Source organism: Pipistrellus hanaki (genome assembly GCF_964339955.1).
Source record: "Pipistrellus hanaki genome assembly, chromosome: 9".
Lineage (NCBI taxonomy): Eukaryota > Metazoa > Chordata > Mammalia > Chiroptera > Vespertilionidae > Pipistrellus > Pipistrellus hanaki.
This window is the reverse complement of record NC_140511.1, coordinates 55,277,523-55,303,667: the sequence shown is the minus strand read 5'-3', so window position 1 is coordinate 55,303,667 and position 26,145 is coordinate 55,277,523. Positions and strand designations below refer to the sequence as shown.

At 44.3% G+C, this 26,145-nt stretch overlaps 1 protein-coding gene across 1 annotated transcript; it reads left to right on the top strand.

The window, feature by feature from the left end:
- Positions 1–5,270: 5,270 nt before the first annotated feature.
- On the top strand, positions 5,271–25,038 carry CSRP3 (cysteine and glycine rich protein 3). Its single transcript, XM_084895508.1, has 6 exons — positions 5,271–5,373; positions 15,784–15,923; positions 20,237–20,405; positions 22,039–22,171; positions 23,269–23,362; positions 24,736–25,038. The coding sequence occupies exons 2-6, from the start codon at positions 15,812–15,814 to the stop codon at positions 24,810–24,812; spliced, it is 585 nt and encodes a 194-aa protein (XP_084751634.1). The 5' UTR covers positions 5,271–5,373; positions 15,784–15,811; the 3' UTR covers positions 24,813–25,038.
- Positions 25,039–26,145: the final 1,107 nt, after the last annotated feature.

Sequence of the window (26,145 nt, the reverse complement as noted above, 5' to 3'; positions counted from 1 at the left end):
AGACCTCTCGGACATATTAATAAATTCAACCCAAAATTTTCAGCTTGCCAACCAGGTGCCAACTCCAAAGACAAAGATAATCCAGGTGCTCTCTGTTCCCTAAGCGTTCACCATCTCGTGAGCCAAAATAGCATGTGAACAACCAGCCACAGTTTCTTGTGATGTGAAGTGTGAAGGGAGCGCTTGGGGGCCTGGCACAGAGAGTGGCACATTCTACCTAGTGGGGGTGGGGGTGAAGGTCTGCGCTGAAGAGGCAGCATCTGAGCTGCTCGTGGAAGGATGAAGAAGATTCCACCAGAGGGGGCTGGTTCAGGAGGCAAAGGACATTCCAGGCAGAGGATGGATCATGAGCAAAGCAGAGAGGCATGAGCAGCTCGCTATTTTTAGAGAACAGTGATTAGACTGGAGAGGCTGAAAGATAGGATAAGGGAAAGTGGGGTGCTGAGAGAAAACGTTGGAAAGTTAATTTGGGGAAAGATGAAGAAATTTGAATACCAAGTGAAATGTTTTTTGTTTTTAATCCTCATCCAAAGATACGTTTTTATTGGAGAGAGGGGAGGGGGGGACATAGATACAAAGAGAAAAACATTGATCAGTTGGTTGCCTCTGCAACCTTTCCGTGTACAGGACGATGATCCAAGCAACTGAACCACTCCGGCCTGGCCTGTATCAAAGATTTTTAATCTGATCTCATAGTAATGGGGTGTCAACAGTGCTCTTCAAGCTGAAGGGTGCCATCATCAGACCTGTGTTTGGAATGTGGTCTCTGGTAGAAGCATAAGACACGGAGGGAGGTGGGGAAAACTGCACAGGAGGCTCCAGAAAACGTCTAGGCAGATATTCGAGCCAGAGCAATAAGAGGAACAAGACTAAAAAGAAGGGCTGGATTCGAAGAACTGTTGAAGTATCTGTTGCTGACACAGGTGAACTGTCATGGACTCTACTCAACCCATGGAAAGACCTTCTAAGAAAACAATCTCATTGATCCACTTCTGAACCTCTGTGAGTTCACTGCATTTGTCAATTTGCTGGCCTTGCACGGGTCAGGGGCTTGAACTGCTTCGGGCTTCTCCTAAACGCTATGTACCGGCCAAATAACAAATGTAAGAATAGTCTCTACTGAACCCATGGGACCACCGATGTACAGCTCTGCCAATCTCTCAGTTCAGGTTGAACTTTGGCTATGGCGGTGCTCATACCCACAGTGGTTCTGAGATCTACACTGTCCTCTCTCCTGATGCCAACCAGGTCTGTTAGAATTGCCCTCATAATAGTGCCTCTGGAGCAGAGAACCTGGTTCAACCCCCAACTTCACTAGCTGTGTAACCTGCCCTCTAAAGTCAGGTTCTCTATCTATAAAAAGGGACTAATAACACCTATGTCCTCCCCTGCTTGAGAGAAAAACAGAAACGGACTTGGACAGAGAAAGGAAAGAAATCACACCTGAGGAGGAAACACATGGTCATGCTTTTAAGCCGAAAGCATTATGAAAGAACGCGTTATCACTATAATCAGCAAGTGATGAATGGCCATTAAAAAAAAAAAAAAAAAAAACCACAAGAAAAACTTTAAAAATCTGGATGATGCATGTAAACTCAGCTATTTGTTTCATCAAGTCCTCACTTCATTTTAGTGAAGATGGCAATATTTATTTTTATCTCTTGGGGGGGGGGGGATCATCTTAATACGTTTAGGTGTTGCTTTACCCATTTTTCTGCCTTTCATGGATGGGACACAGGGCCAGGAGCAAACTTGGAATGATAGTTTTAAATTAATGTTGACTTTGCAATAAGAACCAGTGGCAAATATCATACTCATGGTGCACAGAAATACTGAAAAGCGCTAGTAACACTAAGAATGTGGCTGATGTTGAATACATTAAGATCCAATCCTGTTTCCTTTCAGAGTGGTTTGGATGAGCAGATAGAAGCTGAGATTTTCAGGCCTCTGTGACCGACAGCCTGTTCCTTCTTTGTATAGCATGGTTTACAGCAGTGGTTTCCAAAGTGTAAGAGGACCAGCACCTGAAGGAGCATGTGAAACAATACTGGAGTATGAGAAAATAAATTGAAATTTTTATTATAATTATTTCTATATTTTTAGTATTTCCTTTTGAGTGTGTTTTATTATATATATATAAAACTAGAGGCCCAGTGTGCAAAAATTCATGCACTCGGGATGGGGGGCGGGGTGTCCCTCAGCCTGGCCTGCACCCTCTCACAATCCAGGACCCCTCAGGTAAGGTCCCTAGGCCTGGCCTGAGATCAGGGCCTATCAGGGCTTTATGGCTTGGCTGGCCTGAACCTCCTTCTTTCATCTGCCTACCTGACTGCCCCTAACCACTTGCCTGCCTACCTGATCACCCCTAACCACTCTACCTGCCTGCCTGATTGTCCCTAACTGCTGGCTTGAGGGCAGGGCCAGCCTGGCAAGGGGCCATTACTCAGTTGAGCCGACAGAGACAGATCTGATCAAAGCCTACCTGATCGCCCCTAACTGCTTACCTGCCTACTTGATTACCCCTAACTGCTGGCCTGCCTACCTGATCATCCCTAACTACTTACCTGCCTACCTGATCACCCTAACAATTGGTCTGCCTACCTGATCACCCCTAATGACACTGCCTGCCTGATTGCCCCTAACCACTTGCTTGGGCGTGGGGCCAGCCCACAAAGGGCCATGGTGGTCTGGTCTCTGGTTGTTTTGGTCGTGATGCCTCTGGCCTTTTTTTTTTTAAAAAAAAAAAAGGTGAAGTCACCACCCTACTTTATTTTTTTTTTAAATATATTTTATTGATTTTTCACAGAGAGGAAGAGAGAAGGATAGCTAGAAACATCGATGAGAGAGAATCATCGACCAGCTGCCTCTTGCACCCCCCCCCACTGGGAATGTGTCCGCAACCAAGGTACATGCCCTTGCCCAGAATCGAACTCGGGACCTCTCAGTCCGCAGGCTGACACTCTAGCCACTGAGCCAAACCGGTCCTGGCACCTCTGGCCTTTTATTATATATGATATTACAGTAACTTTTATAATTTATAAATATATGTACACATACTAGTATGTACATATTCATGTATGTGTGTGTATTGTTCAAACATGTAAACTGAGGGGACCATGATCAAACAATTTGGGGAACCTCTGTTGCAGAAGGGGTTCTATCTGAGTTTAAATTTCTCTGTCTCCTTAGTGATCTGTTTCCAAATGATTACCAGTTTTTAGTGATTTTAGGGGAATGAAGCGAAAGAAGTGGATCTGAGGCCTGACATTGCCACTAGCTTACTGTTTACTCACTGTGTGGCCTTGGAGAAGTTACTTAGCCCTCCAGAGCTGCATTTATTTTATTTATCATTCAGACAATGGGTATAATACCTTCTTTACAAAGTTTCATGAGGGTTAAATAGAAGAATGTTTATTCTGACTTGGGGTATAAAAGTCATGCTTTAAGGCATGTACTTAAGATTGTCCTCATTGTCCCACCTCACCCTTTTGCCTGATCTTCTTCACGTCCTACATTTCTCAATGGCTTACTCATTTATGGTTGTTCTGGGGAAACAATGGGACAGAGAAGAGTGGGTTATAGTCCTAATCTTACCATTCACTTACTGCTGAATCAACATTCAGCTACTATTGATTGAGCACTCTGCTATGTATCTAACACGTGCTTACTATTATCTGCTCCTCATAGAATCCAAAGGGATTTGCTTCATTTGTCAGATGAAGATGCTCAGCAGTTCTGTTCAAGGGAATGTCTGCAATAATGGAAACATGCTCTATCTAGGCTGTTCAATTTGTAGGCACTAGCCAAGTGTGGGCATTAAACACTTGGAATACAGCTACTGTGACTGGAAACTGAATTTTTTTATTTTTTAAAGTTTTAAATAATTTCTATGTAAATAGCCACACATGACTACTGGCTGTTTTATTGAACAGAACAACTCTAGAGACTGTTGAACTAACATCCAAGTATAAGGCAAAATTAAGGCTGTTATCGACTGAATTGTATTTCCCCAAAATTCATATGTTGAAGTCCTGCCCTCAATACCTCAGAATGTGATTGTACAATATTTGAAGACAGTCCTTTTTAAAATAAAATGAAGTCATATGAGTGGGTCACAATCCAACATGACTGGTGTCCTTATAAGAAGAGGTGATTAGGACATAGACACACACGAAGGAAGACCTTATGAAAACATATGGAGAATATGATCGTCTATAAGCCAAGGAAATTAACACAACATTTTTACAGTGAAATATTCTATCACTCAACCAATTTTTTTTTGTGCGTGTGGGCTTTTAACTAAAGGGCTAACATGACTGATGTGAACTAATATGAATTATACTAGTATACATACACCTTTCTGTTAGGAACTACCTACATCTAATCTCAACATCCCGGTCAACATTAGTGGAAAGTGCCTTCACCTGAGAGACAAATGACCTGAATTGCAATATGGAACCTGCCAATGGCTCATCGTCTGGCCTTGAGGAAGTAGTTTCCTCAGTTACCTCAGATACAATATGAAAAATTAGTTTATTAAGACTCTAAACTTCATGTCAGCTATCAAATTCTACAATTCATGTGAGTCCTTGAGGCTTGATCAAAGTAAAAATATGTACATACCAGGCAAAAAGAAATTAAACCTCCAATGAAAATTTGGATTTACAGAGACTTATAAAAACTGGGTCATAAATATGATGCCTGTCGGGTTAAATTCTTAAGTAGAAGGGATGGTGCACAAAGTAACTCAACATTTTTGAGAGAAAACTTTTTTTCTAGAATGGTGGGCCATGGAGGGACAGGACCCTGATGATGACTGAGCTTCCCCCACAAGTTTCTTTGAAGAGTGTGTCTAAGGATCGTTACAGACACCCATCACTCCTATTTTTAGCTCTGAGTTCTCTTCACGAGTGTACCGACCTGTGCCTTGGAGTTCAAGAGGGCTCCCAGATATGGCTCATGATTCATTTGCAGGTACCTCGCATTGATTTCCAGAAAGGTCAGAGGAGAAGAAGCCTGGAAAAATGATTTTGGACATAAAATTCCTTCTTTGCTTTTGCTCCTGGTCCAACCAATTGATCAGAATTTTACACTCCACAAATTGATCCCTTAGGTGCTATAGGCAACTGGCAATGAAAACAGAAGCACAATATCGTTCTTCCAGGGCCCCACAGCTGGTGTGGGGGAAACAAAACGCAGGGCTGTGGTCACAGGCTATTTTCAGCCTCTGATAGCAGTTGTGTTACTCATGTCTCCCCTCGGCCTCCCTCCCGCCCTTCCCTCTGAAGGCCAAGGCTGGTGAAGGCCTCCATATATTTAAAAGGACGTTAGCCCCTCCTTACTCAGTAGAGCTGACAGAGACCGAACAGGCAGGTGAGTAGAGAAAAGCAAGTGTTTGGGCTGGAGGTGGGCTCCCCGCTCGGTGGCTGGTTGGGACTATGGAAAGTCCCACAGAGTAAGGATGTGTTTCACATCCCAAGTAGGAGCAGCCACTCTGGTGGTCCTGTGTCAGGAGATTCCGTTATTTATGCTCGACTCTGGTGTGGACCTAACAGTTGTTCAGAAAATTCCTAAAAAGGGCGATTAACATTTGGGGGCCTAAGAGAACCTTACAGACAGATAAATGAATAAGGTGTTATTTTTGGTCTAAAACTATTTTCATGGTGGAATAATGTTTCCTATTGTCTTAGCCCAGTGGTGGGCAAACTGCGGCTCGCGAGCCACATGTGGCTCATGGTTTGCCGTGCTGTTGGCTAATGAGTTTGCCGACCACTGCCTTAGTCTAAAGACCTGAATTCCAGTCCGAGAACCACATAATGAATGGATGTGTGGCTTTGAGAAGCTCCTGCCCTCAGGTCTTCTCTGCAAGGATCAGTATGGATGTAGTGACATTTTCTAGACTGTAAAATTCTGCACAGTTATAAACTGGTGTGATAGGAATAGTAGAGCAGAAACCAACTTTCCAGTGCTCCAAATACAAGGAATTGTGGTATTCCTAAGGGGTGAGTGATTGAGATTTTTATTCTTCACCAAACCCTGTCTTGCATATAGGAAATACTTGGTGACATTTGTTAGTTTAAAATAGATTTTCCTATCCCAAGGATGTTTAGCAACAGGCTTGCTTTTAATAATTTTAAATTAACCACAACAGTATCTGGAAAAGGTATTGCTATGTTGAAAATCCATTGAGGGCTCTATTTAGTAGGAGGATAATTCCTAACCAGGAGTGAGGGGGTGATTCCCAGTGTTTCCTCTAGGCTTCTGTCAAGAATGTTTTATTTTCTTCTCCTCTCCCTACTTCTACCCTCTCCTTTTTTTTTTTACATCCCAGTGAATGACAGGCATGAGTGTGACTGAGAATGAGGAGTGGTTTTAAGCAATGGTCTGAGTGGAGACGCTAAACAAAGAACAAAGCTGCCACCTCTAATTTCTGTTCCCATCCCTGAGCTGGGACTCTGACTCCTCCAAAGAGGAGTAGTTGGTGAACTGGTAGGAGAAACTTTGTCTCTCTGCAGTGCAATTCAATGCAAACTTAATGAGCTTATATTGATCAAGTCCTGTTCTAGGGCTGGGGAGGTAGAGGAAGCACTAATGCAGGGAAGGGTGGGATGGAACAGCAGAAAGGGCGAAGTAGGAAGAGCCTGTGTCCTCAGTTTACTTTTGGGGCTGAATCTCAAGGTTGGTTATATCCAATTCATCACAGTGTATGTAAAACTGCTTTATGACCCAGAAAATGTAAGGGATTCTCTGGTTTGGCTTTGGTTCCATTTAAAAAAAAAAAAAGTATTTTTATTGATTTCAGAGAGTAAGTGAGAGGGAGAGAAAGATAGAAACATCAATAATGAAAGAGAATCATTGATCGGCTGCCTCCTGCACACCCCCTGCTGGGGATTGAGCCCGCCGCAACCTTGACCTCCTGGTTCATAGGTAGACACCCAACCACTGAGCCACCCTGGCTAGGCCTTTGGTTCCATTTTGATCAACTTAGTCATTAAAATGAGCCCTGACTGTTGACAGGGAGTGCAGCTGGCCCTCAGGGCTTGGCATCCTCTCCAGCCCAAGCAGACAGCTGCTCTGCAGCCCACATGGGCAAGCCATTCATCAGAGAACGGGGAGGCAGCCTGAACATCACTTCTCTGAGTTTCCATTTTCTGAGCAGGAAAATTAAGGTGAGGCCAAAGGGATTTGCTAGATTCCAATGAGATGAAGTATAGGAGAGTAGTCTACAAAGCTTAATAAAGCTGCACAATACTCGAGACCTTTCTCAAAAGGCGCAGGGCCAAACCCCATGGGCTGCAGGAGGATTTCCTGCTAAGTGCAAGTGTGATGACAAAAGTCCAGAGGTCAACGTGAATGATAAGCTGAGCGGGAGTTAGAAGATGATTGATTTATTTTACAAGAGGATGGACCCGGGATAGGAATATAACACACAGGAAATACAACCCTGAGCAGGCAGACATCCAGTTACAAGCGTAGGGCTCGGATATCTGGCATACTGTGTCCAGGGTGGGGCTTCATGGCCAAGGAGAAATGTGATGCTTTTAAATATAAAAAACTAGATCTCAATCGCAGTAAAGAGAAGGAGGAAGACTATGATTGGATTGTCTTAAGGGCCACAGAGGATGGGAGACTCTTCTGAGTCTCAATAAGATTCTCATCACGGGAAAGGGTTGGTCATGATTTGCTGGTTGTTTATTTGGGGGGGGGGGGTAAGGGGGTGTAGGAAGGGGAGACAATAGTAGCTTCTTGAACTGGCACAACAAGTCCTGCAAGAAGTCATTCTTCAAGAAGGAAAACAAGTTTAAGGAAGCAAAGTCATTACAGAATTACATGGCTAGAAAATGACAGAGCCAGTGCTACATGGTTTTTAAAAACAAATCACAGCCCAGCAGGTGTGGCTCAGTGGTTGAGTGTCATCCCATGAACCAGAAGGTCACTGGTTTGATTCCCAGTCAGGGCACATGCCCAGATTACAGACTTGATCCCTATTGGGGGGCATGCAGGAGGCAGCTGATCAATGTTGATTCACTCCCATTGATGCTTCTATCTCTCTCTCCCTTCCTCTGCTTCTAAAATTAATAAAAGCATTTTTTTTTATTACAAAGGTCAAAGTAGAATAAAGTGAGTTTCTGAGAGTGAAAGTTGGCCCTCCTTCAGAGATAATGTCAGAAAAGATGTAATATGACCCCCATGTTACAGCCTAAGAGTAATGGGCAGGCGTGTGTACTGTGTCTAAGTTTTAAAGGGCCTCTTCACAGGGAAGAAGCTTAGGAGAAAGCTATTGACCTTGAGTGTCCTACATGTGGGAACTGAAGGGCACTGTCTCCCTGAGCCACAGGGAAGGACTCTGCTGTTTCCTTTCAAAGCACAGGCCACCAGAGAAGTCAGCTGGTGTTAGCCAACAGAGCTGCCAAAGCAAGGAAGTGGCTGCCCTGGGACACCAGGCACCCTGATCCCCCAAGGCAGGGGTCTTCAAACTACGGCCCGCGGGCCACATGCAGCCCCCAGGGGAGTCTGATCCTGCCCGCCAGGTTTTTTGGGCAGTGAGCGCAGCCAAGGTGTTACAGTAGGAATTAGTAGTTCATATAGTCCGGCCCTCCAGCTCTCTGAGGGACCGTGATCTGGCCCCCACTTTAAAAAGTTTGAGGACCCCTGCCCCAAGGGGTTGCCTCTCTCCCTTGCCTGGCTGTGTCTCTTCCTGGGTGCAGCACACGCTGAAGGCTGAGAAACAAAATTGCTTCACAGTCTGGACCAGAAGGGCCACAGAGCAGAAATAAGGAGAAATTTGCTTGTTTTAAGAAAATGGATTTAGACCCTGGCTGGATAGCTCAGTTGGTTAGAGCATCATCCTGATACACCAAAGTTGTGGGTTCAATTTCCAGTCAGGGCATGTAAAGAAACAACCAGTGAATGCATAAATAAGTGAAACAATAAGTCAATGTTTCTCTCTCTCTCTCTCTAAAAATCAATAAATAAAAATTTAAAAATAAAATGTACTTTAAAATAGTGGTAAAATAATAATAGCAACACAAATTATTAAACACCTGCTATGTATTAAGGATCTATATATAGTATCTTTGCTATTATTATTATCTTATTTAACCTAAAACAACCTTCTAATTCAAGCCTCCCCATCCTGTCTCTGCATGAGGACACTGGGCTCAAAGATGTTGAGCAATTAGCAATTCGATGTTGAGTGATAAGCCACTGATTATGTCATTTGAACTCCAGCCATTCTTTCCAAAGCCTGAGTGTCCACTATGCCACATCATTTCTGTTACCTGGATTAAGAGCCTAGAGAGGAGGCAGTGTTTGAGAGGGATGCAACTGGGGCAGCATTTCTGTAAGATGAGGCTCCAGCTGCCATTCAGATCCCTAAACCTGTCTCAGGGCTTGGAGGACCCTTGAAGGAGCCTCACAACATTGCATCACTTGGACATCCATCCCCATTGGAGGTAAAATCAATAGTGAGAGAGAACTCTTCAGCTCCAAAGGAGTCCTTTCTGTTTGAATAGCACTGGCCTTAGAAAGTCCTTTATGTTACTGAATTGAATACAGTCTCCCTGTTATTCCCACCCATGAGTACTCTGTCCCACGGAGAGACAATGGGTTAACTAGATTGTCTGGGGCGTTTGGTTAATGGAGGTGCTGAGTCTTGACCCCTCTCCAGTGGGTTGTGAGCAGGGACATGGGACACAGAACCAGCTTAACTGAGGTTTCAATTGAAGCTCTGCCATTTACCAGCCATGTGACCTCAGACAAGTCACTTAAGCTCTAAGTCTGTTTTATTTATCTGCAAAATGGGAATAACAAACTTAGCTCGATAGGACTGTTACACTAAAAATAGTTTATATAAAGGCAGCTGATGCATGGTTAACAATAAGTAATAGTTAACGTTAATATAAAAACACAGCTTTGGGGTCAGAGAAACCCAAGTTCCAGGTAGCCATGTGACCTTGGGCAATGTAATTTCCCTCAGACTCCATTTCCCCATCTCTAAATTTTATAATATTACCTAGCTTGAAGGGTTGCTGTAAAGATTAAATGAGATATGACACAGGCCCAAGGGCAGGTCCTCAGACACACATTAGCTTCAATAATAACCCTATATAATAAAAACGTAGTATGCAAATTGTCCCCTCCACCAAGAGTTGTCTGGGAGTTTGACCAGGGGGAAGGGCCAGCTGGGAGAAGGGAGGGAGGCCCCAGCCAGCGGTAGCAGCAGGCGACCAGGGGAAGAGAGGGAGAACCCAGCTGGCAGCTGGCAGCCACTAGGGAACCTACCAGTGCATGAATTTCATGCATCAGACCTCTAGTGTTATTATATTTGCAACAATTATTATCTCTTAGGTTCCAGATAAAAGTTTTTAAGATCCAAAATCTTTGTCTCAGCCAGTGCAGACAATTTAACTACCTGTAAGATTATCAGGCTTCTAAAAGGATGACTAAATGAACCAACACTGAGCTAAAAATGGCATTTTCGATTGAGGTCTCTGCTCCGTCAGGGCCTAAGATTCCTTCCCAGGTACTTTAATGGACAAAGAGGAAACTGAATCACTCAGTGCCCATTTTATTCACCCCACTCACTGTTGCCCTAGGGTATATCACCTTTCCACTCCATAGTTGGTATTTAAAAACCAAAGAAACAAAGTGTTGGATTAGGAAGAATGTGCCTAAGATACACAGTTGGTTTTTCTTTTAAAAATTCAGTTGAGCCAAAACCAGTTTGGCTCAGTGGATAGAGCGTTGGCCTGCGGACTGAAAGGTCCGGGGTTCGATTCCGGTCAAGGGCATGTACCTTGGTTGCGGGCACATCCCCAGTAGGGAGTGTGCAAGAGGCAGCTGATCGATGATTCTCTCTCATTGATGTTTCTAGCTCTCTATCCCTCCCTCTTCCTCTCTGTAAAAAATCAAAATAGCAGAAACTGGTTTGGCTCAGTGGTAGAGCGTCGGTCTGCGGACTGAAAGGTCCCAGATTCGATTCCGGTCAAGGACATGTACGTTGGTTGCAGGCACATCCCCGGTAGGGGGTGTGCAGGAGGCAGCTGGTCGATGTTTCTCTCTCATCGACATTTCTAGCTCTCTATCCCTCTCTCTTCCTCTCTGTAAAAAATCAATAAAATATATATTTTTTAAAATCAATAAAATATATATATATTTTTAAAAATTCAGTTGATGCATGGCCACTTTGAGTTAGTACTGAACTAATGGGCTCTTACATTTTATAATACGCTACAGTTGACAAAGCTATTTGACATACTTGAACTGCTACAGTCCTCCCAGCAATAGTGAAACAGACAGGATTATGATGCCCGTTTTAGAGAGAATATTGAGGTTCAGAGCGCTAAAGGCTTTTCCCCCGATCATATAATTTGAAGAGGCAAGACAGAACTGGGACTCTGATCTGCATTTCACCAGGCTTTCCCAGCCCCCACTGCGGCACCTTCCCAGTGTGATCTCTGCCACAGCATTATTCATGCAGAAGTTGAACAAGTTGTCCCTCACTGGGACCTGGTATCCAGAAGTCTGCAGTCCCCCTCTCACCCGCTGACGTAGCAGGGCCCTGCCTTCTGTCTCATCCCCATAAATCCCAGACCGCCCCCCATTTCAATCCTGAGCAACTTCCTCAGGGACAACACAGCCATCTCTGCACCAGGCCCAGGACATGGGACGGAGATTGTGACCCAGGGGACAAATGGGGCTGAGTGACAGGCAAGCCTATATTTGGTGTCCCACCTCTAATGGCCCTCGCCTGTGCCGGGCAACACTGATAAACAAATGGCCCATCCCGTGGTGTCTTGCCAGCGTGAACTCACACTGTGGGCCTGGCCAGCGGAGTGTGGAGACACAGGAATTCCACAGTAATGCAGGAGGCTAAAGAGGTTAGGCATGGAAGCCAGGGCCTAGATGTGCTTCCAGCCCATAGCGACTTACTGGGCCAACTGGTGCTGTTTGCATATCCGTTGCCTTTCAATAGTTTCTCAATAAAGTCCCCCTTACCCGAGGTTCTGATTTCCCGCGGTTCCAGTTACCAGTGGTCAGCCTCGGTCCAAAAATATTAAATGGAAAATTCCAAGAAGTACACAACTCGTGTTTTAAATTGCACGCCGTTCTGTGCCGTGTGATGAAACGGCGCAGGTCTACGTAGAGATGAAATCTCGCGATGCGTCACCCAAGACGTGAATCTCGGGTTCCTGCCCCCGCCCGTCAACTTTGTAGCCGGGTTGGTTTTCAGGTCAACTCCTGTGCTGTCCCAGGGCTGTGCTCAAGTCACCCTCATTTTACTTAATAATGGCCCCAAACTGCAGGAATAGCAATGCTGGCGATGCAGATATGCCCAAGAGAAGCCGTGAAGCGGTTCCTGTGAATGAAGCCGTATGCATAGGGTTCACTATGATTGATGCCTGGTCTTAGAGCATATCCCTCCAGGGATGCTACTGCACTCCTGTAAATTCCGTCTGTCCATGACCTTCACAGTAGTCCTGCGAGGAAAGTGCAGGAGATAGTATTATCGCCATGTTTCACCCAAGTTCAAGGTCACAAGGTCAAGAATAGAATCCATGCCTTCCAATTCAGGATGCTTTCCAACACCCTTATCTTTGGGACTTTAAGCATTGAAAGGAAAAAAAAAAAATCTGAGGTGTTTGCTGTGTTTGGCCTCCACTGCTCTACAATTCCATCTTTAGAAATAAAACTGGGCACCTGTTTGATAGAACCTTTACGGATTTTTATTTTGGGTTTTAAATCCTGACATATATATGTCAGATATTTATGATCTCTTTTTAAAAACCTGTACTAGGCTAGGTTACTTTGTGAAGGAGTTATTATCTATAATCTTATCCTCTTTGAAAAGTATCCTGTGTAGGCGATTGCTGCACACACACACACACACACACACACATCCAAGAGGCATATCTCTCTCCCATTAACTTGCAGTACATGCCAATGAAATCTCCAATGGAGATCTGAAGTGAGAAATTTGACCTCAGGTATTTTTCCTTGAAAATTTCCACATCATTAATTTCACAAGTATCACTGTCATATTCCTGGAGATATATTACATTTCTTCTTTATTTTATATCATATTGAAATTCCAGATCAAAATGAACATGGGCAAAATTATGTGATTCTATTCTTTTTCCAAATAATATATCATCTTTAATTAGGGAAAGATGGCTCTAAGAAAAGGAGGTTAGCTAAGAAATTACTACACTAAGTGTTTACTTATGCCTCACCTTGTTTATAAATGAAGGGATTGGTGAATTGTGAAAAATCTATTCTAATCATAAAAATCCTAAAATTTTAATGGAGTAAAGTAAATAAACTTTCTGGGGGAATATTAAGGCTTCTATGCCTTTCTGGGTGCTCTTTTCTCTGCCTGAAGTGTTCTTCCTCTTTCTCTGAAGTCACCCTTCAAAACCCCACGTGGATGTGCCATCTTCTATGATCCTTCAACACCTCTGCTTTCATTTCTAATCTAAACATGGGTAGCCATTTCCTCTGAGTTTGCATGACATCTCTCACAAGACTCTTCTCTGCTGCCTGTCTTCCTCAATAGAATGTGGACTTCCCAAATCTGGGGGACACAATTCATTTATTATTTTTATGTTTTCCTCCCTTGGGTCCCTCACCAGTACCTGATGCAGTGCTTGACACATGATAGGTAGTAAATGCATAGTCAGCGAATAAATGAATGAATGAATGAATCAATGAATCAATGAATGAAGACGTGATTCCCAAGCCTTTTGACTCAAAATTCACTCTTCTTTCCACTAACCAAACAACTTGAACTTTAGAAATAGAAGCATTAAATGTTTCCTTTAAGAAGAAAAAAAAAAAAAGCTTTTCTAAATTATACTGAATTAAAGAGCCTGCTTCTACAAGAGGAAGGATAGGATGCTCCTGGCTAACCTCACACTGTTTTTGTAAGTGGAAAAAGCTCCTTGCAGGGACATTCAGGTAGGGATGTTCCCTTTGGTCTGAGTATCAGGTTCAGTGTTCTGTTTGCTATTTACCTTCTGTTTCTTAGCAAAACCTGTCCTTGCCATGATCCTGGGAGACACATTCCAGGAGGGCTTAGTGGCAATGGCCAACTATTATAAGAAGGTGACTAGCTTCCCAGGAGGGAAAGAGAAGGTCAGAAGCAGCCACTTGGAATGAGCTGATAGTGTTTGGTGTCGATGACAAGATGACACACCAGGCTTTGACAAACCAAAGGATCCCAATAAAATTCAGGCCCGTGGGTCTGGCAGGATTTCAGAAATTTCACTGAGTATTGGTGATTTATTTTAGTTTTGCTCTGGAGAAACTGAAAACTGGATTCATACTTATGCACAGACACAGAAAGAAAAACAATTTTTCTGATGCTCCTCCTTACCTAGTGTCTCTCTCTCTCTCTCTCTCTCCCTCTCTCTCTCTCTCTCTCTCCCCCTCTCTCTCTCTCTCTCTCTCTCTCTCTCTTTCTCTCTCTCTCTCTCTCTCTCTCTCTCTCTCTCTCTCTCTCTCTCTCTCTCTTTAAATCCTCACCTGAGGATATTTTCCCATTGATTTTTTAAAGACAGTGGGCGAGAGAGAGAAAGACAGAGAGAAATATTAATGTAAGAGAAACACATTGATTGCCTCCTGACCAGGGCTCCATCCAGGGAGGAGCCTGCAACTGAGGTACATGCGCCTGACCGGAATCAAACCTGGGCACCCTTCAGTCAGCAGGCCAGCGCTCTATCCATTGAACCAAACCGTCTAGGGCTGTCTAGTATCTCTTAGTGAGGAGACAATGATGGCCCAGGGCTGTGGGTATCAGCAGCTCCTTGCAGCAGGATATGCTCAAAGGGTGTGGGTAGACACACAGCATCCTCACTGGCTCTTGTGACCACACCTGGCACTGGGAATTCTGTCACGTACCTTCTTGCACATCATATCACTTGGTTCTCTAAACAACACTGTGAAGCAGCAAGGAAAAGAATAACTCTCTTTTTAGCATAGCCAGAAGACAGATGTAAGAAAAGCTACGCAGTTGTTCATCTTGATTGCCACAGCGAGGTGTGGGTAGCCCCAAAAGCAGAAGGTAGGTTTCCAGCCCACTGACCTAGGATAGTGCCAGTATAGCTTATTGCCTGGGCTGGGATGTTTCCTTAAAAAGGAATTAATGAATAGGAGGAATAAATCTGAACAGGATATTTTATAGAGTATATACTTTTATCCCCCAGCAAGACTAGCTAAGGCTTTGCTACCCAGAGGGTGGTCCATTACTAGTAGTATCAGCACTGCCTGGATTCTTAGAAATGCAGAATTTCCTGTGTCTCCCAGAATCTGCATATTATTAGCAAGATCCAAGGTAAATGGAGAAGCACTGGACTAGATCAGAAGATAATGCCACTTTAATAGGTTATTGCCACATCTTCTTTTGAATTGCCACTTCTGATGGATTATTTCTTAAAACCCTAGATGGAAAATATGATGACACTTAATATTTATATATAATTTTATAGACACAAAATTAGCTCATTCATTCCCTCCAAGAATACTGAGAGGTCCCTAGGCGCAGGTGCTTTTGAAATTTAACAGAAGAGGAAACTGAGCCCCAATGTAGTGAAGTGACTTGCTCGAAGCCTTAGTCAATGACTTGCATACAGCAACGAATGAATGAATGAATGAATGAATGAATGAATGAATGAACCACCAAACAAAATGGGGCAGAATCCTGGTCTTCAGACTATTGCACTGTCAATGATGGTTCACTCTCAAAGCTGCCTAATTTGGGGTATTTGCTTTATATCTTGTTAGACTTGACCTTGGTCAGAAAGTCTTCAAGATGCCGAACTTGGGTGGTGGTGCAAAATGTGGAGCCTGTGAAAAGACCGTCTATCACGCGGAAGAAATCCAGTGCAATGGAAGGAGTTTTCACAAGACCTGTTTCCTCTGCAGTGAGTTGGGTGAACACCACAAGGGCCCCTCAGCATCCAGGGGCCGTTTCAAAGCTCACATTTAGCTGCCAGTACATATCCGTGGTTCTCAGAGTGGTCCTGGGACCAGCCACATCAGCATCACTTGGGAATTGGTGGCTCCCACCTTAGGAAGGGTCAGTGCTCTCCTGAGCACTCTCTCTCTCCAACCACTTGTCCAGCTCAGAGGCCATTTCCCTGCAGCTCAAAGTCAGAGCAAGCTGGCCTCAGTGACGAAAGCTTTAACCCAGGCGTGACATTTGCAAGGTGTGACTTGGCAGAGAAACACGGCCATTAGTTATCTGGGTAGGATGGATTTGGTGCTAGGTGTCTTTCCCACTGGCCAGCTGTCACTGAAGTCAGCTGCAACTGACTTTTCCTAAGAAAGAACTTGTGTCAGACAGGGGAACACGTGCCAGTTCTGTTTTAGAGTCAGAAAAGGAAGTGGTTCTGGGCCTAGGCACCAGTCACTTGACAAAGGGAATTTTTAGCATCACCTGCCAGACGCAGGTTCACAAATGTTGAAGCTGGGGCAATTTTAAGACCTCGTGGTCCACCTGGGAGTCTGGCTCTGCCGGACTCCTGTGGCTTTGGACAAGTCATTTCTCACCCGTGAGCCAGGCTGTAGGCATCCAAAGCAGAGCCGGGAATAGCACCTGCATCTTTGACTCTCTCTAGACAAATGAACACTTTGACATGCATGCATTCTGGAATTTCTTAGTAGCTAGCCCTGTTTTGGGAGAACAGTCTGTTTTGGCCACTTTCCTTCTTTGCTTCCCTCCAGGAGATCTGACTTAAGGGTCAGCTTTACTGGACATTTGGCAGGTTCCCCTCCCCCCACAACCCCCCACCCCACCTCCCTGTCCAAGGCTTCACACTGTTTCAAACAGAACTTCAAGGGGTGGGTTCCATCTGTTGCGGCAGGAGACATTCCATCCTTAAACTGCCAGAAACAGTAACGTTTTATCTGCTGCAGGCGTTTCCATTATCTCTAACCTCCCGCAGCAAACATAAATATCGCCTAAGAACAGGGGGAAATACCGATCTGAGTGATTGGGTTGGCAGATTTATTGGTGCTTTGAGTTTTTAACAATGGGTAATTCTTTTAAGTCATCGGACAACTCCATCAGATTCATTATTATTATTACAGTTATCCAAAAGTCGTTGCTCAAGAGAGTTTATCCCATAACCCTCTGGCTTTTGTCTAAACACAGCTCATGCTCTTAATAAAGAGCGGGAGTGGGGTATATTGGAAAGGACACTGGCATTGGAGTAAAAATGATAAGAGTTTGAGACTGGGTTCTGCCATATACTGTGAGACCTTGGGCAAGTCATTTCTCCATCAGGCCTCAGTCTCCCATCTATAAATGGAGATGGTCATACCTACCGTACAGGTTGTTGTAAGAAGGAAGCTGGAGTTCTTGATATGGAAATTCAGCTTTCTGGGCCTTTATTCTCCTTTTATCAACTTTGATACCTGAGTGGGGATGGAAAATGGTAGTGACGCTCTCCGTGGTAGGGTGTCTTGTGTTTCCCAATCAGCAGGAGGATGCCCCTGTTCAACGGAGCTGTGGCAGAAGGGATATGAGCATGTGGCAGTGCATTCCTTTCCACCCTTGATGTTTTCCTTGGAACTTGTAGGTGGGATGGATGAGGATCTGAGCAGTATATGTTCCTAAAGTGGTAAACAGAAAGGTCCTAGAGAGAAGCACACTTTGAAAGACTTGCCTGTCCACAGGCAACCCTATAATCCCTGGAAATAGGGTTCAGAGAAGCACAGTCTACCTAAGCCTGTCCCCACCAGTGTTTGCCAACTTCTAGACAAATCAATCTTCTATACCAGTGCTGTCCAAAAGACATATAAGTCACATATTAAATTTAAGTTTTCTAGTTTAAATTTATATTTTTAAAAGATACAAAGAAGCAGGTGAAATGAATTGTAAAACACTTTAGTTAACATAATATATATAAAACTAGAGGCCCAGTGCACAAAATTTATGCACTCAGCAGTGAGGGGGCGGGTCCCTCAGCCTGACCTGTAGTCTGGGAGCTCATGGGGGATGTCTGACTGACATCTTAGGCCCACTCCCCTGGAGGAGTACACTGTCCATCAGGGGGCATCTCCTGTTTTGAGCATCCTGTGTCGCATCATAGCGACCAGTCAGTGAGCTGTTCAGTTGATTTGCATATTAGCCTTTTACTATATAGGATTATAATTTATGTGTAATCAATACACAAATTATGAACAAATTATTTTTATATTCTTATTTTGTCTGTATTGAGTTTTTAAAATTCAGTGCACACTTTTCAGTTACAGTATTTCACATGGCAGGCGAGTGTCTGGGGTATTGGACAGCACAGCTCACTGTGTCTATGCTTGAGAGTGGGTCAAGCACGGGAGTGGTATCGAATGGGCCAGGGTATGCCAGTGTATCACCAGTCCTGCAGTGACAGGAATGAGCAATGGAGGAGTCAAATCTCTGAAACCAGGCATGGCTCAGTTGTATAATCATGGACAAGTTGCTCGTCTTCATTCACGCATGCATGCATCCATTCATCCACTTATTCATCCACCTATCTATCCATCCATCTTCCCATTCAACAAATGTTTACAGAGGACTAATTCTGGGCCAGACTCCATGCTATGTCCTGGTGATATTAACATGAAAGTCTTGCCCTTAAGGAAGTCAGAATCTAGAACATCTATCAATATTTTAAAAATTGTTTTAATTGGTAACTGAGAGCAACAAGGGCAGAGACAGATATACATACACCTTATGTGTACAAACATAAAGCATTTTCCTCCCAAAATTATCCTTCATAAGGGTTTCCCTTGTTTTCAAAGCTTTATAAAGTCTCCCATGCCATAAGACACTCTCAATTATTTTATTATTCATTTTTTTAAGTTTTTAACAGAATTTTTAATACCCATAACGTTGACATAATTGTTTCATAAACTTCTCTTTCCCCAATCACACAGCCACCAGCCTCTGGCCAGTCCTACCTCATCTACATCTTTATCGTCTACAGTGTAGACTCTACACACACTTTTATTCAGTTACTTCATTTTTAAAAATAAAATACCATTTGAGGAAGGCATTGAGCCTGAAACAACCTCATTCAATGCTGAATTGCTTACAGAGGACATTTGATGGAACTGCTTTAAAAATAAAAAAGGAGGCAAGTAAACTGAATATATGTGTATTCTTATTCCTGGGGCTGTGAGCTCCCTCTAATAATCACTGAGCACCACCATGAACAACCTTGAAGAATCACTGCTACAAAACAATTGAGCCCGTTGTTACTTTGTGGAGATCCTACATATTTTTAAAAGCTGCCCTAATGTCATGTTAATAGGTACTTCTGATTGAGTCACAATTTCCAGGTGACAGCCTCCCACCAGGTGCAAATGGGGCTGCAGAGAGTGGAGAAGAGCTGCCCAGAGGCTGGGCCAGGTGTCTCAGAGACACTGCTGCTGCAGAGAAACAATCTGGCTGCCATTGTTTCCTGAATTTGTGTGCAATTAGGAAAAGAAAAATAACATCTCCAAATCAATATGTGATTGAATTATGTCATTAAATAAAATACTATAAAGTAGGGATTTGACGCTTTCATTCATATCTTAAAAGTTTTTCTTTTAAATTGGAAAAATAAATCTTCCTATAAATCCTCTCTCTGGGAAAATGGGGGTTTGCATTGTACACTTTTTATTATGGGTTACATTAAGTAACATACAGTGACCAGGGGGCTTGAGCCAAGATAAGCCCTAAGGGTCTCAAGCAGGTCTGCCCTCCTCACCTCCTCTAGGCTTCCAGACTGGATCAGAAAAAGCCTCCATGGTAACTGTCTCCTTGAATGTCACAGTGCCCTCCTAAGGCCATGATAAGTAGAGAAACTGTTCAATCCTAATTTTTATCTGATTAAGAAAAAATAAGTTCCTTTCCTGCCTCAGCCCCTTACCTTCTTTCTACTTACACACACACAGACACACACACACACACACACACACACACACACGCACTACCCTGATGTCATTTAGGAAGTCACTCTGTAATTCAGGTTCTTCTGATTCAGGGACAATATTCTTGTTTCCACTTCCACCTCTTTCTTGCTGGGCACCACTGAATACATTGCTACCCTCTCTGTGCCCCAGGACAGGTGCACCAGTCAGGAATCAAAGTGTTCTTGGCCGAGGGCCCCTCTGCTCGGTCTCTTGGCCCCAAGCATGGCTTTGGAGGTGCAGGGAAGTGGGGAGGAGTCTAACCCCAACCTCATGACCTTCCTCTCTTTGGCAGTGGCCTGTAGGAAGGCTCTGGACAGCACCACGGTCGCAGCTCACGAGTCGGAGATCTACTGTAAGGCCTGCTATGGGCGCAAGTATGGCCCCAAGGGGATCGGGTTTGGACAAGGCGCCGGCTGCCTCAGCACCGACACAGGCGAACACCTGGGCCTCCAGTTCCAAGAGTGAGTGACTGTCCTGCTTCTCCCGGCCTGCACAGCCCCAGTTGTCAGGACAGTTCTTTCTGTTCCCATAGCAACATTTCCTGGAAGTGGGAGAATGAACCATTGTTGACTTGCCAACCATAGGAATCCTCAGTTTGGCCAAGTGTTACTAATGGGCCATCTCCCCAAAGTCTCTTTAAATTATCTGCTTTTCTAAAGGGCAATTACTTTTGCACCATGGCTCTTGGTTCTTATGTCAAGAGAAAACCCACAAAGTATAGATGTTCCTTTGTTTGACTTTTATAAAACTGCATGGAGTCTCATTTCTTCCCTTTGAGCTTTTCTGTGTAAATCACATAAATATGGCAGGGAAGCAATGGCCGTTTGCTGTGTGTGTGTCACTAAAAGATTTCCTCGCTTGGGTTGTAAGATAACTAATGTTCACAGGAGGAGTGGTTCTGCGGGGTGGGGCTGTGCCTCAGGAGTAAACAATCAATTACAACTATCCCGTGGGTGCCCCCTGCTGCGTGTTGCCAACACAGTGCTGAGGTTTTCCCCAACATTATCCTACGGGAGCTGGGACTTCACACTGTGCCTCTTCAGTCTGCCAGTCTGTCTTGACCTCGCTGACCTCCAGCCCAGAACTGAGCTTGGACTGGCAGCCACACACCTGCAGCTGCTGTCTGGCCAGCTGGTGGCTGGGCTCGGCGCTGAGGCGGGACTGGGTAGAAAGGCAATGTCCCAGGGAGGGACTGCCCCACAGAACAGTCAGACCATCAGAAGAGTCACCTGATCCCTTCCAAAGAAAAGAGCCCACGGCAGAGCCTGAGCCAGCGCCAAGGATGTGTGATTAATTTTAATTTTTCTCATTACTCAATCCCAACCAGACACTATATTTAAAGATGATAACAACTGGATTCTCTGCCATACACTTCCCAAGGCTCTTCCTTCTATGTTAGGATTATCTTATGATACTGCACAAAGAGGGACAAGAGTCTGGAGACTTTGTCCCACTGCTTATGATCTCCATTGCTCATGAGTGGCCCCTCCACCCTCACTTTCCTCCAACTAGCCCTGCCTTCTTTAGAAGTTATGGTGAGACTAAGGGATGAGTGGACAAGAAAACACCAAAAGATACGACAACACGGGGGTGGTTGTTGTGCCTCTGTTTTGTACGTTGTTCTCATGCGGACAAGGAATGGACTATGGTTTGTTTAGTATTATATTAACCATAAAGATCCCATCTTGCCCTATAATATTTTCACAACTCATTTTGGAAAGTAGACCAATGGGCTTCCAGATGGAACAGAAAAATCTCTACAGTCACAGCAATAATAACAACACTGTAACAAAATGACATTAATAAAAGCTAACATACATGGAACATTTCTGAAGTGCTTTACCATAGAAAGGAAAGGTTTAAACTAATCATAGCTGACATTTAAGAGCCTTTATTTGTACCAGGCAGGCACTGTTCTAAAAGTTTTGTGCATGTCACCTCATTTAACCCTCTCAACAACTCTGTGAGGAAGGCTCTATGACTGTCCCCATTTTCTAGATAAGGAGTCTGAGGCACAGAGAAATTAACTAACTTGCTCAAGGTCACAGAGCAAGGGAGGTGGATAGGTTTCACTCACCTGTCTATTTCTATCAGGTCCCCAAAGCAAGCACGACCAGCCACCACTAGCAACCCTTCCAAGTTCACTGCCAAGTTTGGAGAATCAGAGAAGTGCCCTCGATGCGGAAAGTCAGTCTATGCTGCTGAGAAGGTGATGGCAGGGGGCAAGGTAAGGACTTCTATATGAGCCAAGTGGGAGCTGCTTATCTCCACTGATCAGCTGGGAGGAATGAGAGAAGCAAGTAGAACTGTGGTGGGAGCCAGACCCTTCTTCCCCTTTAGCTCTGAGGGACCACTTTAGGAGCCATCCATCCTCACCCGCTTTCCCACACTGAGGCTGTCCCCTGCAGTGCCCTTGGAAACCAGAATTGGTGACTCCAGTGCAACAAGTATTAGCCCACTAGCTGTGAGGTACTCAGTAGAAGCTCCAGAGATAAAGATGTTCAAGCCTTGCTGCCCTTCAGGGTCCACAGTGCTTCTAGAGGTGCCACCACTATATAATCTAGTCTGCGGCTGGCAGAGCAAACATCTCACAGCAGCAAGACACAACCTCCTTCAAATGTCCTGGCAATCGGGAGAGTGATTAAATGTCTGAGACAGCAACACACACTCGCTCTACAAGCTCCTATTTCAGGCCTGACCACAGGCTCCTCACCAAAGGATCTGGGCCGGACAAAAGGAAAACATCCTGCTTACACTAACTGAGGGGTGGAAGGGCCATGGAGAGCAGTGACTGACTTCAAATATCAGGGCACCCCAGATGTCCACCCCAGAGTGGCCATTTGAAGACACATGAGAACCCCTGGCCGATGCCTGGTAGACATGCGGATGTGCAGAAGGCAGGTGATCTGGATGACCCAAGCCATGCACTCTCCTGACCGGAAATACAGAGTTAAATGAGGTTGAGTTACCTGGATAATTGTCTTATTCTCTTTTCTTTTTTAACTTTATATTCCATGTAAATGTTATCCACTGTCCCAAATCCAAGCTCCCCTCTCCAGTTTCTTGGTCTTCTAGCCTGTTCTGAAGGGATACACATGGAAATCACAATGATAAGTTTATTTTTTAGGGGCTCTGAGAATTGCTGGCCAAGTCCATAACATCTCATTTTCTTCAAATCCCTGGAAAATTTGTTTCAGAGGCTGATTAGGTACAGGAATGGTTAAGGCAGTGGCACTTCTTTAGATGTGCTGGTCAGGGTAGTGAACACGGAAGCAGAATGCGCTGCCCACTGCATTAAGTATGTAACTCTCCTGTGCTCCTCAGCCTTGGCACAAGACATGTTTTCGCTGCGCCATCTGTGGGAAGAGCCTGGAGTCCACAAACGTCACCGACAAAGATGGAGAACTTTATTGCAAAGGTGAGTGGTTCCGGAGACTCTCCTGAGATGTTTTCCTGAGGAGAGTTGTGTCTGTAGGATGCACGGCTGCTCAGCCTGAGCAGGGTTTGGGATCTCAGGATGGGAAGACCACCTAAAAAAGAAATCTGCCTAACCTAGCTCTGGTCCTCTCCATTGGAGCATATAGGAGATGATGCTTGCAAATGCTCAGGGGTGGTGCCCAGAGGAGAAAAGATGAGAAGGAAGAAACCACAGGCCTAGACAAATAGCATCACATTCTCTTCTAAAAACCCAAAAGCCCTCTGTGCACCTGAGTGACTGGGGAGGATGAACTCAGTTTATCCTCTCTTCAGTTCATCAAGACATATCTTTCCCTCCCTCCCTTCCTCTCCCTCTCTTCCTTCTTCCCCCCTTTCCTCCATCCCTCCATTGCTCTTTCCCTCTTTCCTTCCTGACATTACTATTATTGATGTTGCACACCACTTTACTAATAGAAGAGATAAAACTGACAAGTGGGTTTTCCTTCTGATCCTCGCAGCTCTGCCCCTAGCTGCCTCCATGATCCCTTTGTCTTGCACAGAGGTAATAGAGGCATAGCTCTTCCCTGATGCTACAAAAGGAGAGGGCTGCATTAGGGCCAAGGTAATGCATCCTCAACCTTTCCTAGACCCCAGGAGCTGTGCTGGAGTTGGGTGAGGGGAACATTGAGAGAGAGAACACTGAGAGGGGGACAGAGGGAGGACATTACTAATCAAGATTTGTAGGTTGCCAAGGCTTTTCCCATGAGACACAATGGTGGGCTTCTCCTGGCAGTAGAGGATAGTGTCCTCAGCATTCATAAGCCATAAAACCCTAACATGGTGCTGTGAGCAGCAGGGAGATCAACATGCAGACAAATAATTGCATGTGCAAGTGAAAAAAGCTCTAACAGCAGAGACCGACACAAGGCAGTGACATACAGAGAGGCTAGTGGTCAGTGTGGGATGTTAGGGATACTTCTTAGAGGACAAGTTTCCTCTGGTCTTGAAGGATGAGTGTGGGTTTGAGAAGGGGCATTCCAGGCACAGGAAGCAGTGAGTCAAAGGCCCCAAGCTTGGGGCATCGTTCTATGTGCCTGGGAAGGCAGGAAGCAGCGGGGGACAGGGCTGGGTAAGCAGCCAGGGGCCAGACTGTGTCAACTCCAATGAGAAAATGTCTGTGAACATAGAGAAGCTCAAAGAAGTATAAGCATTTTTTATTATAAGATCTAAAGTGTTCATTTTACTTACAAATTATCTTACAAAAGAATTTATTAAAAGGATGCTTCTTACGGGTGAAAACTGTAGGCAGACAAGTAACTGAAATAATGGTGCTAACCAACCCTTCTCTCTCCCCCACCCTGTTTTCGTTCCCAGTTTGCTATGCCAAAAATTTTGGCCCAACAGGTATTGGGTTTGGAGGTCTCACACAACAAGTGGAAAAGAAGGAGTGAAAAGTGTACCCATTCTCAGATCTTTCATCGGCCTGAAACATTTCCCAGTGATCTTGTCCAGATGGACACCCTCCCCAAATATCCTCTCATCGGTAGTAGGCAGGACTTCTCTTCAGAAGTGATCATAGTCTTCACCCAAAGTTAGAAGAGACTTTTGGAAGCAAATTATTAAGTTTAATCTGACTCCTGGGATGGGAAAGGCAATAAATACTTTATCGGTAACTTATATGTCTCTGGATCTTTTCTTTCAAATAGAGGGGAGTTTTTAAAAAGAGAGGTAGCTGGACAAACTAGCTGCAAAGAACATAATACATGTCGGTGTCCATGTGGAAGGAGTGAGGAGGAGGGCACACAGGCCAGAGGAGAGCAGTCTTCCAGAATCTTCAGCTGAGCTTCCCGTAGTCTCAGCTAACGGAGAAGAAAACAGGGTCCCCACAAAAAAACAGACAGCTCGACAGCAGATTTGAAAAGGGAATCATGACTAACAAAACTGCTGAAGAGGAGGTCCTTTTGTCCCATCATAGGCTTGACAACGTTACATTTTGTGAAAACTCAGAAAAGGAATGAAATGTGGCATTGGCATCTGCGTCATAAATGATATGAGGATGATTTTCTTTTATTCTGGCACAATTCCTGAGGGTTTAGCAATTTCTTAAAACATCCCTTACATCAAATTGCCAGCCCTGCGAATGAAATGCAGACAATTAAAAATGTCTGTCTGCCTCCTCAGCAAGTTCTCTGTGGCTCAAGTATGTGTCTTCAACCTCCACTTTTAACCACCAAAGCTTTACCCCCACCACCATGCAATTCTGAATTATTTGAGTAAATGGAAACAAATAAAAATATGTGGATAGCTCTGGCTATAGCTGGTTGAGTGTCATCCCATGCACCAAATGGTCACCAGTTTGATCCCTAGTCAAGGACATGCCCAGATTGAGGGCTTGATCCCCAGTAAGGGGTGTGCAGGAGGCACCCTATAGATATTTCTCTCTCTCCCTCTCCATTTCTCTCTCTCTCAAATTAATAACTTATTTTAAAAATTTATAAAAATTATGAAGCACTCAACTAAACAATGGGCTTTTCTATGCTCAAATTCCAAGAATGCTTTCTTTAAAATGAGCAGTTATTCAGGGCTACTTATGTGTTGTCATGGTCAAGGCCCTGCACTGCATTTATTACTTACTTACTTTTTGATGCTTAAAATGCAATTACTTGATCACTTTCTGCAATTGATTGGCATTAATAGAATGGCATTAATAGGAAGAAAAAATAGCTAGCAGAGGTTGTTTCCCATTCCACTTTCAAAGAGAAAACGCAACCCTAGCCAGTGTGG